The 13121-nt window shown below is 47.8% G+C and overlaps 1 protein-coding gene across 1 annotated transcript in view; it reads right to left on the reverse strand.

The window, feature by feature from the left end:
- LOC144668552 (microsomal triglyceride transfer protein large subunit-like) overlaps window positions 1-13121 on the reverse strand; it is a 96388-nt gene that overhangs the window by 71386 nt on the left and 11881 nt on the right. Inside the window, exon 5 of the mRNA XM_078530695.1 lies at window positions 3483-3599. Coding sequence (XP_078386821.1) covers window positions 3483-3599 — 117 coding nt within the window. The remainder of the gene's footprint in view (window positions 1-3482; window positions 3600-13121) is intronic.

Consider the following 13121-nt stretch of genomic DNA (forward strand, 5'->3'; position numbering starts at 1 on the left):
AACAGATCAGATCTAAGCTCTGCAGTCCTGCCACATCCAGTGGTGGTGGACAATTAAACAACTTACTGGAGGAGGAGGCTCCACAAATATCCCCATCCTCAATGATGGAGGAGCCCAGCACATCAGTGCAAAAGATAAGGCTGAAGCATTTGCTACAATCTTCAGCCAGAGTGGATGATCCATCTCGGCCTCCTCTGGAGGTCCCCAGCATCACAGATGCTAGTCTTCAGCCAATTCAATTCACTCCACGTGATATCAAGAAGCGGCTGAAGGCACTAGTCACTGTAAAGGCTTTGGGCCCTGTTAACATTCCGGCAATAATATTGAAGGCTTGTGCTCCAGAACTTGCCGTGCCCCTAGCCAAGCTGTTCCAGTCCAACTACAACACTGGCATCTAACCAGCTATGTGGAAAATTGTCCAGGTATGTCCTATACACAAAAAGCAGGACAAATCCAACCCGGCCAATTACCGCCCCATCAGTCTACTCTCCATCATCAGTAAAGTAATGGAAGGAGTCATCGATAGTGCTATCAGGTGGCACTTGCTTAGCAATAACCTGCTCACTGGTGCCCAGTTTTGGTTCCGCCAGGGCCACTCAGCTCCTGACCTCATTACAGCCTTGGTTCAAATATGGACAAAAGAGCTGAACTCCCAAGGTGAGGTGAGAGTGACTGCCCTTGACATCAAGGCAGCATTTGACAGAGTGTGGCATCAAGGAGCCCGAGCAAAACTGACTCCAAAAAATGGGAACCAGGGGGAACACTCTCTGTTGGTTGGAGTCACACCTAGCACAAAGGAAGATGGTTGTGGTTGTTGGAGGTCAGTCATCTCAGCTCCAGGATATTACTACAGGAGTCCCTCAGGGTAGTGTCCTCAACCCAATCATCTTCAGTTGCTTCATTAATGACCTTCCTTCTATCATAAGGTCAGAAGTGGGGATGATTGCACAATGTTCAGCACTGTTTGCGATTCCTCAGATACTGAAGCAGTCTATGTCCACATGCAGCAAGACCTGGACAATATCCAGGCTTGGGCTGATAAGTGGCAAGTAACATTCGCGCCACACAAGTGCCAGGCAATGACCACCTCCAACAAGAGAGAATCCAACCATCGCACCTTGACATTCAATGGCATTACCATCGCTGAATCCCCCACTATTAACATCCTAGGGGTTACCATTGACCAGAAACTGAACTGGACTAGCCATATAAACACTGTGGCTACAACAGCACATCAGAGGCTAGGAATCCTGCGATGAGTAACCCACCTCCTGACTCCCCAAAGCCTGTCCATCTACAAGGCACAAGTCAGGAGTGTGATGGAATACTCCCCACTTGCCTGGATGAGTGTAGCTCCCACAACACTCAAGAAGCTTAACACCATCGAGGACAAAGCAGCCCACTTGATTGGCACCCCATCCACAAACATTCACTCACTCAGCCACCGACGCACAGTAGCAGCAGTGTGTACCCTCTACCAGAAGCACTGCAGGAATTCACCAAGGCACCTTCAGCAGCACCTTCCAAACCCACGACCACTACCATCACCATCTAGAAGGACAAGGGCAGCAGATAGACGGAAACATCACCACCTAGAAGTTCTCCTCCAAGTCACTCACCATCCTGACTTGGAAATATATCGCCGTTCCTTCACTGCCACTGGGTCAAGATCCTGGAACTCCCACCCTAACAGCACTGTGGGTGTACCTACACCACATGGACTGCAGCGGTTCAAGAAGGCAGCTCATCACCACCTTCTCAAGGGCAACTAGGGATGGGCAATAAATGCTGGCCCAGCCAGCAAAGCCCACATCCCATGAATGAATAAAATAAAAAGGGGCTGCTGAGTGAATGAGTGACTGGGGGCATGAGGAGGTTGGGAAGAGGGATTGCTGAGTGAGGGAGAGGAGCGGGTTAGGAAGATGGGCTGATGAGTGAGTGAGTGAAGGGGAGGGGTGTTGGGAAGAGGGGCTGTTGAGTGAGTGAGTGAAGGGGAGGGGTGTTGGGAAGAGGGGCTGTTGAGTGAGTGAGTGTGGGGGAGAGGAATTAGGATGAGGGGCTGTTGAAGGGTGAGTGAGGAGGAGGGGGGTTGGAAAGAAGAGCTGCTGAGTGAATGAGTGAAGGGGAAGAGGGGTTTGGAAAGGGCTGCTGAGTGAGTAAATGGGGGTAAGGGGGTTGGGAAGAGGGGCTGTTGAGGAGTGAGTGACGGGGAGGGGGATTGGGAAGAGGGTCTGCTGAGTGAGTGAGTGAGGAGGAGGAAGGTTGGGAAGAGGGGTTGCTGAGTGAGTGAGTGTGGGGGAGGAAGGTTGAGAAGAGGGGTTGCTGATTGAGTGAGTGCGGGAGAGGAGGGAGCTATGAAGAGGGGTTGCTGAGTGAGTGAGTGCGGGAGAGGAGGGAGCTATGAAGAGGGGCTGCTGAGTGAGTGAGTGGGATGAGGGAGGGGAGAGGGGCTACTGAGTGAGTGAGTGGGGGCAGGAGGGGTTTGGGAAGAGGGGCTGCTGAGTGAATGGGGGGAAGAGGCAGTTGGGAAGAGGGCTGCTGAGTGAGTGAGTGAGTGAGGGGGGAGGGGGAGGGACGTTGGGAACAGGGGCTGCTGAGTGAGTGAGTGAGGAGGAGGGGGGTTGGGGAGAGGGGCAGCTGAGTGAGTGAGTGTCGGGGAGGGTGGTTGGGAAGAGGGGCTGCTGGGTGAGTGAGGGGGAGGAAGGTTGGGAAGAGGGGTTGCTGATTGAGTGAGTGCGGGAGAGGAGGGAGCTATGAAAAGGGGCTGCTGAGTGAGTGAGGGGGAGGAAAGTTGAGAAGAGAGGTTGCTGAGTGAGTGAGTGAGGGGGAGGAAGGTTGGGAAGAGGGGTTGCTGAGTGAGTGAGTGGGGGTCAGAGGTTCATTGATATATCTATAAGCCAGCAAATGTGCAAATGTTTTCACAACATGTGATCAAAATTTTGTAATTAGTTTCTCTTTCGTATCATTAAAAGATCTGTCTAGAGTTCTGTGCACCGCTTGTACCCGATCATGACATATGGCATCAAACTCTTTGTCCCTGTTGGAGCCTTTTCAATCGTAACATTTCCAAAAGATGTGGCCATTGGAGGGGCAGTTAGAAAAGAAACAGCTTGTAGGGGTAGTCAACAAGTTGGTAAATCTGAAGAGGCCAAAAATGTTTTGAAACCACTGGTGCACTCTACATCATTAATAAATATGGTGAAGCCTCATTGTAGACCCTTGTTAGATACCACAAGTTATTTCCTTCTAATTCAAGTAAATACCCATTGCCCCAGCTCTCTGTCAACTGTATAACCAATCCCCTAATCAGGTCAATATTTGTCTTCAATTCAACGAGCTTTCATTTTAGCTAATTCACCTTGGTGGGTCAGGTAACTGCGGTACAGACTGAGACAAACAGACAGTCAAATTGATGTTAGTAAAGATAAAACACTGACGTTGATTCAGAGTTTACATCGACTGATCAGTGGAATGGAACATACCTGATTGGATGCACCAGATCCAAACTCCGGCCTCTCGCAACTGAGAAGGTCTTTGGTCTTGGTCACCTGGTTATTGCCTGTCTTGTAGGTGACTCTGCAGTTGCCCGATACATCAACCTAAAAGGAGAATGGATTCGATAAATAATCGGTCGGTCTGTCCTCAACAGCAGAAAAGCAAAATACCAAAACCCGAAATAAAAACAGAAAATAAACACGAGAACACAAGAATTAGGAGCAGGATAGGCCCCTTGGGCCTGCTCTGTCATTCTATAAAATCATGGCTGAGCCCCACTTTCCTGTGTGCCCCACATAACCCTCAGCCCCCTTGTTGATCTAAAACCTGTCTCACTCAGCCCTGAATACATTCAATGGCCCAGGCTCCACTGCTGCCTGGGAAAGAGAATTCCACAGACTAATGACCCACTGAGAGAAAAAACTTCTCCTCATCCCAGTTTTAAACGGGAGACCTAATTATTAAACCACGTCTCCTAGTTTTGGATTCTCCCACAAGGGGAGACATCCTCAGGTAGATAACCTTGCACCTGAACCCCACATCGACCTGAAACGTTAACTCTGTGGCCAGGAATTTCCGGGGGGGGCGGGGGGGGGGGATGTGACGTGTAGGCCCAAAAAGTCCATCGATTTTCAGCGGAAGCGGATGATCCCGGACTGTTTTTCTCTCTCCACAGATGCTGCCTGACCCGCCGAGTATTTCCGGCATTTTCCGTTTTCCGTTTTAGGCCCTCAGCAGATTGGCTTCGTCTCAGGGAGCATCCTGTGGCGCGATGCTCGATGTGCCACTCCGAACTCATCCAGAAGGAACCATCTGCAGCTCAGACTGGCAGCCGCCTTTTGATAATTGAACAACAGAAAATTTGACCTTTAAAAGGTCTGTCGGCTCTGAAAGCCTCGTTACACACGGTCGAAAGAAAGATGCGCCGATGCCAGCCTAGACAGTTCGCAAACCTGCCAAACGGCTGACGACTCAAGTGAGGAGCAATAGCTTGAGAATGGGCCCCGAGTGTGGACCCTGACAGAAATCCTGCGCTCCCTCCTGGAAGTGTTAATTTGTAGGCGTCAGACAAGGGGATGGTATATTGAGAGAATGATGCAGCACAGGAGGAGGTCATTCAGCCCATTGTGTCTCTGCCAGTGTTTTGAAGGAGCTATCCAATTAGTCCCACTTCCCTGCTCTCGCCTCCTGGCCTGGCAAATCTTTCCCCTTCATGTATTCGCGTTTGAAAGTCATTATTGTATCTGCTCCCACTACATTTTCAGGCAGTGCATACCAAATTATGACAACACACTGAGTAAAAATGTTTTCTTCATGTTCTTTTGCCAATTACCTTCAATCAGTGCCCTCTGGTTACTGAGCCTTCTGTCACTGGAAATGGTTTCTCCTTATTTACTCCATCAAAACCCTTCAACATTTTCAACACTTTTATCAAATCTCCCCTGACCTTCTCTGCTCTAGTTTCTCTGTCTCTGCACATGACTGAAGTCTTCTAACCATGGTTCAGTAAATCTCTGTACCCTCTCTAAGGCCTTGACCAGAACTGGAGGCCATAAATAGAAGGTATTCACTAATGAATCCAATAAGGAATTACAGAGAAACTTCTTTACCCAGTGAGTGTTGAGAATGTGGAACTCGCGACCACTGGGAGCAGTTGAGGCAAATAGTATAGGTGCATTTATGGGGGCGGCAGGTGAGGGAGAAAAGTATTGAGGGATATGTTGATGGGGTTAGATGCAGAGAATTGGGAGAATTGTGTGGGCTTGGTGGACCAAAAGGCTTGTTTCTGTGTGGTAAATATTTTGTAAAGTCTGGTGCCCAAAATTGGCCATGATACTCCAGCTGGGACATAATCAGCGTTTAGAAAGGTTCAGGATAACTTCATTGCTTTTGTGCTCTATGCTTTTATTTATAAAGCCAAATATCCCATGTGTGTTTTTAGCTCTCTAAACTTAATGGCCCGCATCTTCCCCAGGGCAGCAATCGTTGTCACATCACCACTCCGCTCGGACTTTTCCCCTACGCTGCTCCACATTTCTTGCTGGGTCTTCCGAGCCCAGCTTCTCCAGGAATGCAGAGCCACAGCGTTCCTCAGAGAACTCCATCACAGCGCTGTAACACTGGAGGAAAGACAAAGCACCTTCCCCCAACCCAGCCACCTTTTACAGCACTAGCTGCAGTATGGTAAGTTTAAATGTCCGGTGTGAATGTTAGTGAATGGGTGAATGAGTGAATGGGTAGGGTGGGTGAGATTAAGTGGGTTGGGGAGAAGGTGGGTGAGGTGGCAGGTCGGTAGGGTGGCAGGTGGGTAAGGTTTGTAGGAGTGTAAGGTGGGAGGTGGTTAGGGTGGTATCTGGGTAGGATGGTTAGTGGGTAGGGTGGCAGGTGAGTAGGGTAGTAGGTGGGTAGGATGGTAGGTTGGTGAGATGGCCAATGGGTGAGGGGGTAGGTTGGCTGGGGGTAGGTTGGGTCATTGGGGAGGGGGAGGGGGCCGTGTAGTCGGGGTTGACAGGGGTTAGATTGTCTAGTTGGGGTTAGTCAGGTGGTCAGGGGGAGGGGTAGTCGGGTTGGGGCATGGGCTAGTCGAGTCATGCCAGGCCAGGGGGCAGTTGGGTGTCAGGGTAAGTCAGGGTGGTAGTCAGGGAGTTGAGGGGGGAGTCATGGTGGTGGTCAGTGTGAGTGATTGAGGGATCTGTTCTGTAGTTACCCCAGAGTTGGACTAGGATTTTTCTGTCTAACAATCCCTGGGTAACCACCTAGGCATGCACCCTGGAACCATCCAAAGTCTCAATCTCTAGTTCAGAGTCAGAGATGTTCACCGAGGGTCCCAGGGAGCAGGGAAGTTCCCCATCGGGAGTTCAAACTTCCTGGGCAATTGCCACAAAAGTCAGCACATCAGGAATTCTGCAGTGTCCCGACACACATCCTGGGTCGTTGATCCAGGGATTGGAAGATCTGGGCCATTGTTAGTACAAATATCTATTTACTCATATTGTCTGTTTTCTATTTTCCACTATAAAGCCAAAGATTCTCTATGTATTTTTCGGAGCATTCTCAACTTGTCCTGCCATCTTCAATGATTGTGTACCAATACCCCCAGGTGTCTCTGTTCCTGCGCCCCCTTTAACATTGTACCATTTACTTGATATTGCCTCTTCTCATACTTCTTAATAAAACGAATTACTTCATGTGCCTTTAGATCAAACTTCATCTACCATGTGGCTGCCCACTGTACCAATCTGCCCACCTTCTCCTGAGGCATGTTACTATCCTCCTCATCATTCTGCTCTGATGCCCACCCGGGGTAAAACAGTTCCCCCCACCCCCCGCCTCTAACCCTTACTTTCTAATCTTAAACATGACAAACACTCAATTGGGTGAATAGGCAGATCTGGGTCTCGCTTTAAGGACTTAACAATTGAGTTTAACAACTTCTGATCTTACCCACCAGTTCCACTTTCTCAAAGGGAGCAGGTTCTGGAAAGGGAGGGCAGCTGCAGGAGGGCCACTGGGAGTGGAAGAGGGTTCAGGCTGGTGCTAGGGATGGGGATTCGCTGTGGGTACACAGCAGTGGGTCGGGGGGGATGTTGGCTGGTGGTGGTCCGGGGATCCCTCTACACTCTAGTCAATGGGTGGTCCGCACCCTCAGGGTCTACCTGCCTTCCTTCAACCACATTAATGGGCCACGGAGCCTTTACCTCTTTGCTGGATTTACCATGCTTCCCCCTCCTCTGTTATTTTGCTATTAATTGAATTTATTATTATTTTGCTATTAATTGAATTTATCTATTAATTTATTAATTGAATTTAAATTACACCATCTGCCATGGTGGGACTCGAACCTATGACCCCAGTGCATAAGTAGCACGGGTCCCAGTGACATTACCACTACGCCACCATCTCACCCTAAATTTTTCATTAAATACTTAGCATTGGGAGATGAAGAAACATAAGCTGTTTGACAGTCAAGAACAATCCAACCAGGTAACAAAGGGTCTGTTCATTTTTCAATTGACGTGAGAAGGTGGGGATGGGCAACAGTGGGGGTAGAGAGGCAGGGTGGCTGGGGGAGTGGGATCAGTGATGAAACACATCCAACCAGAGTTAGCAGCATGATGCTTGTGGGAACAGCACAGAGAATCGGCTCAGAAGCCACGGACCCTTTTTACAGCACTAGCTGCGGCCTGCCATCTGTATAAGCGTCGCACTTTGAAAAGCTACGGAGAGAAGGGAAGTGTGTACGGTCAGTGGGTAAGTGGGTAAGGTGAGTAAGAGGGTAAGGTGGGTAAAGGGGTTGGGTGGGTAGGGGTTAGAGCAGGTAAGGAGGTAGGGTGGCAGGTGAGTGAGGTGGGTAGGGCAGCAAGTGGGTGAGTTGGATAGGGTGGTAAGTGGGTCAGGTGGGTGAGTTGGATAGGATGGTAAGTGGGTCAGGTGGGTGAGTTGGATAGGGTGGGCAGTGGGTCAGGTGGGTGAGTTGGATAGGATGGTAAGTGGGTCAGGTGGGTGAGTTGGATAGGGTGGCAGTGGGTCAGGTGGGTGAGTTGGATAGGGTGGCAGTGGGTCAGGTGGGTGAGTTGGATAGGGTGGGCAGTGGGTCAGGTGGGTGACTTGGATAGGGTGGGCAGTGGGTCAGGTGGGTGAGTTGGATAGGGTGGCAGTGGGTCAGGTGGGTGAGTTGGATAGGGTGGCAGTGGGTGAGTTGGATAGGGTGGGCAGTGGGTCAGGTGGGCGAGTTGGATAGGGTGGCAGTGGGTCAGGTGGGTGAGTTGGATAGGGTGGCAGTGGGTCAGGTGGGTGAGTTGGATAGGGTGGCAGTGGGTCAGGTGGGTGAGTTGGATAGGGTGGGCAGTGGGTCAGGTGGGTGAGTTGGATAGGGTGGGCAGTGGGTCAGGTGGGTCAGTTGGATAGGGTGGGCAGTGGGTCAGTTGGGTGAGTTGGATAGGGTGGCAGTGGGTGAGTTGGATAGGGTGGCAGTGGGTCAGGTGGGTGAGTTGGATAGGGTGGGCAGTGGGTGAGTTGGATAGGGTGGCAGTGGGTCAGGTGGGTGAGTTGGATAGGGTGGCAGTGGGTGAGTTGGATAGGGTGGCAGTGGGTCAGGTGGGCGAGTTGGGTTGGGCCAGGAGGAGTTGTCAGGTTAGGGGCTAGTCTGGTCGGGTTAGGGGGTAGTCAGGTGACGGGTCGGGTCAGATTGGGTCGGGTGGGGAGTCAGGTCAGTCATGTGGGAATTGGGGGGAGGGGGTCAGTGGGTAGTCGGGGGGTCGAGCGGATACTCAGGTAGTGGAGTCAGGTCAGGTTGGGTCCGGTGGAGTCGGGGGTCAATGGGAGTGTCAGGGGGTGGTGGGGGGCTCGGGGAGGTCAGTTGTATAGTTACCCAGTTTTTAGACTAGATTCTTTCTAACATTTCCTGAGTAACCATCCAGGCAACTGAGTCGGAACCTTCCGAAGTCTCCAACTCTCAGATTTGGAGACTTCTCTGGAGGCTCCTGATGAGCAGCAATTGCCCATCGGAAGTTGAAACTTCCTGGGTAACTCTCATGGAGTCCTTGCGTTGGGACTTTCAAGGGGCTCAGTGGGACATTTCCGGGGTACGTCCGGTCTCCAACCATCTGGAGACCAAAAGATCTGGGCCAACTTTATATCTTAAAACAAAGTACAAGTTTTCTACAATAATGTGAGCTACACAACAGACCTAGATGCACAGCAGGCTTGGTGGATGACTGATGTCATTGCCTTGGTATTAATAGACTATAAGCTTATTGAAACCATTGTACTGAAATAAATGAAAACAATACTTTTGATGCTAACAGCTTTCAATACAAAGAACATAGTAATTAATTTCTACATTCTGCTTCCAGTGCAGTAATAGCTCTCAGTTTATATTACATTAAGCAGGTAAAAAAAAAACACACGGATGAGCCCAGCGAAACTGTAGTAAAGACAAAGCCAGTGGATCCTCCTCAGAACTCCTACTTCAACAGGACTCTGCTGAAGCATTTTAGACTGGAGCAGAAACAGCAATTAACTGACAATCACATTCTGTTAAGTACAGAAGCAAACTCGTCTACATCCTGATCCGGCAAGAGAACTTAAGTTTACTTGCCAAATTCTGAGTCAGACCAGCAATGGCATATGTGCCTTCCCCACAATAAACCTGCAGCCTTGGCACATGTACAACCTCGGGGTTTTCATGTACCTGAAGCCCAAACTCTGAGCACGTGTGAAATTCACGTGCACAGGAACGAACCCAATTTCAGGCCATTCTGGGAACACAGGTACAAGAGAAAGCCAGTCAGCCCCTCAACCCTGTTCCATATCTTAACACTTGCCCTTTTACCAAGTCTTTCCAGAGGCAGTAAATGAACTGACATATCTGCAAACTTTAGACCACCTCCCAGCACTGCAGAGTGACTGAGCATCAACTGCTACCTACAATAGCAATGTGAGCATGTGTGCGTGATACATATACATGTGTGAGTATGTTTGCATGTCCATACATATACATTGGTGTGTTTGTGTATGTCTGTTGTTACGACCACAGCTGATGTTATTCACTGAGCAAGACAAATCACAGAGGGAAACTTGTTATACTGATCACAACTATTTTTTTTAACATTTTGGAAACAAGGGAAAAAACTACTGATCCCAGAAGCATAGAATCCCAGTAACGCTTTTAGGATTTTAAAATTAAAAGATTTATTAACGAGATAAAAAAAATGTAAGCACACAAGATTAAAATGACACAGTTAAAATAATATTACAAAACATTCCCCTGAAAGTAAACCCACTTGGCCAGAACACACAAGTAAACTACTTGGCAGCTGCTCCCTTACAGATTTTTAATCTTAAAAATCCAGTAATATTACCCAAGGAAAAACTGCTGTTATTTTAGTAAAGTATACTACATGACTTCTCACTGTCTTCCACTCAGCTGTGGAAATCCAAGTTAGTTCAGAAACAGGCTGCTTTCTGAAAACAAAGACTTTTCTGGCTTGAAATTGTAAGGCTGCTTCAAATTCATAACTTTTCTCCACAGGGCTGGTCTCAGGACATCTCCTCCATACAGTCACCGCAACTCAATTAAACATCTTTCCTTAAATATCTTTTTTTTCTTTTCATCTTATACTCCATTGTCCTAAGCAGCTCTTTGAACTCAACTTTTTTAAAATATAAAACTCATTTGTGTTTCCTATTGCCTTCACTTTCAGGTCAAATAAAATTTAATAATCTTCCCTTGTTTACTTATGAAACCATTGTAAGTTGTAAAAGTCCCTTGTCACTTCTAAGCTAGCCTTTGAAATTTAACAGCTAAAAAGTCTAGTCCTTCCTCTCATTTAATGCAAATTTTAAAACCCAACCTATTTACTCATTTATTCAAATTCACCATAGCCTTTCATTACAAATGTATGCATCTAGCCCCTTTACCGTTCATCTCTCAATTCCCACAGACAAGTTGTCTTTATGAACCTTCCCCCGTTTAATTAATTATGGACACACACACATACACGACACACACACGTCCATGACACACACACGTCCATGACACACACACGTCCATGACACACACACGTCCATGACATACACACACACACACACACACACACAGAGCCTTTTGGCAGTACAGAACTTGAGTATTGCTGAGAAAAGAGACATGTTGAAGCTTTCATTTTGCACTCATCAGGACCCTTTGCAAGGATACCAATATAAGGGGAAAACAATAACTTATACTGTGTGTGAAGAGTGTGCTGATTGGCTGACAAGTGGACTCTGATTGGTAGAGGCTTTGCCATGGGGAATGCACCAGTGATGGTGACTGACAGTTAACTGATGAAGGATGCTTGGCGCTCTCTTCACATACAGTATAAATTATTGTTTTCCCCTTACATTGGTATTTTTGTACATGGGATAGTGGAAATCTGAAACTCTAACCCCCACCCCCAGAAAGCTGTTGCGGCTTGGGGGTCAACTGAAACTTTCAAAACTGAAATTAATAGGGTTTTGTGAGGTGAAGTGTTAAGGGATATGGAACCAAGGGCAGAATTGAGATACAGGCCAACCATGGTCTAACTGAATGGTGGAATAGTCTCGAAGGGCTGAATTGCCTACTCCTGTTCCTAAATTCTTAAAATGAATTGATGTCAACGTGGAATTGGGGGGTGGGCAGAAGTCCCGTCTCAAGGTAAACAATCCCACCTTTAAGTCAAAGAAATGACTAGCTAACAAGTACATGATTAATTGCACAGCAGGAACTCACCAAGGCTCCTTAGGCAGCACCTTTGAGATCCATGACCGCTGCCATCTAGAAGGACAAGGGAGCAGACACATGGGAACACCACCGCCTGGAAGTTCCCCTTCAAGCCACTCACGCCATCCTGACTTGGAAATATATCTTCGTTCCTTCACTGTCACTGGGTCAAAATCCTGGAACTCCCTCCCTAACAGCACTGTGGGTGTACCTACACCACAGGGGCTGCAGCGGCTCAAGAAGGTAGCTCACCACCGCCTCCTCATGGGCAATTAGGGATAGGCAATAAGTGCTGGCCTAGCCAGCGGTGCCCATATCCCCTGAATGAATAAAAAAATATTATATGAGCATAATCGAGCATGGCACAAGACACAGCTGTGGCAGGCACAGGCCACAAGCCATTCCCTCTCTCTTTGACTCTATCCAACCTGTTAAATCAACCGAGGTTAGTTTTACCAGGTTTCGCACACTCCTCTAAAGATAAAACGAAAAACCACAAAACATCTAGAGAATCTTATGTCTGACTTTACACCTTGTCAACTGGACCTGAGTGTAATATTCCCCATGGTCCCAACTGTCTGGAATCATTACTTTCCACACACCATTCAATCTAAACTCAATAAACCACAATACTATTGCTGGCAGGGTTTCCAATCAGCTCTTTTTAACACTGCAGGTTGAAAGGAATATGTCGTGAGAAACAGAACAAAAATATACTGAATATAAACTTTCAATTGTACTGAACTGTCTGGACCTCCACAGAATAAACATGCTAAAAGCTGCTGAAATGTACTCAAGATAAAAGCTTTAATCTACATTAGCTTCCTTGCACATAGTGTGTACCATCTGCATGTTTTATTCACTTCCCTGTCACACTCAGCTGTAAAGCCCAGTTGTTATGAAAGGTATCATCTAGTTAATGGATCTTCTGTAGCATTTTTCACAGTAGGTCAGATAATATGCCAACATGTAACAACAGAAGTCTTTTACTATTCTGTGCACATAAAAAAAAAACTATCTTTTCAACATTTACGAAACTTTTCACACTGGCACAACTGGGTCTCTTACTGAAGCAGAGACAACCCAAATAATTCCACTATTCATCGGGATTCCCCTTCCCTCAAACCTCATTTCTTCCCCTTCGCTAACTGCAAGGCTCAACATAAAGTTCAAATTTGGGGTTTGAAGGCTGTTCTTAGATCAAGGGGGCAGTGAGGGGAGAATCTTCTAACGCTTTGCTGGGCAAAGGCAAATCCTGTGGTTTGATGGGCAGTCGCTTGCTTGCCTCAAGCCTCTATGAACAACGAAAGACACGGGGCTTTCTGGACAGCACGGAAGCAGATGGATTAATTCTGGGTTGCTCTAGCCCAGTACAGACACAATG

This window comes from Cetorhinus maximus, chromosome 27 (assembly GCF_964194155.1).
Source record: "Cetorhinus maximus chromosome 27, sCetMax3.hap1.1, whole genome shotgun sequence".
Classification (NCBI taxonomy): domain Eukaryota; kingdom Metazoa; phylum Chordata; class Chondrichthyes; order Lamniformes; family Cetorhinidae; genus Cetorhinus; species Cetorhinus maximus.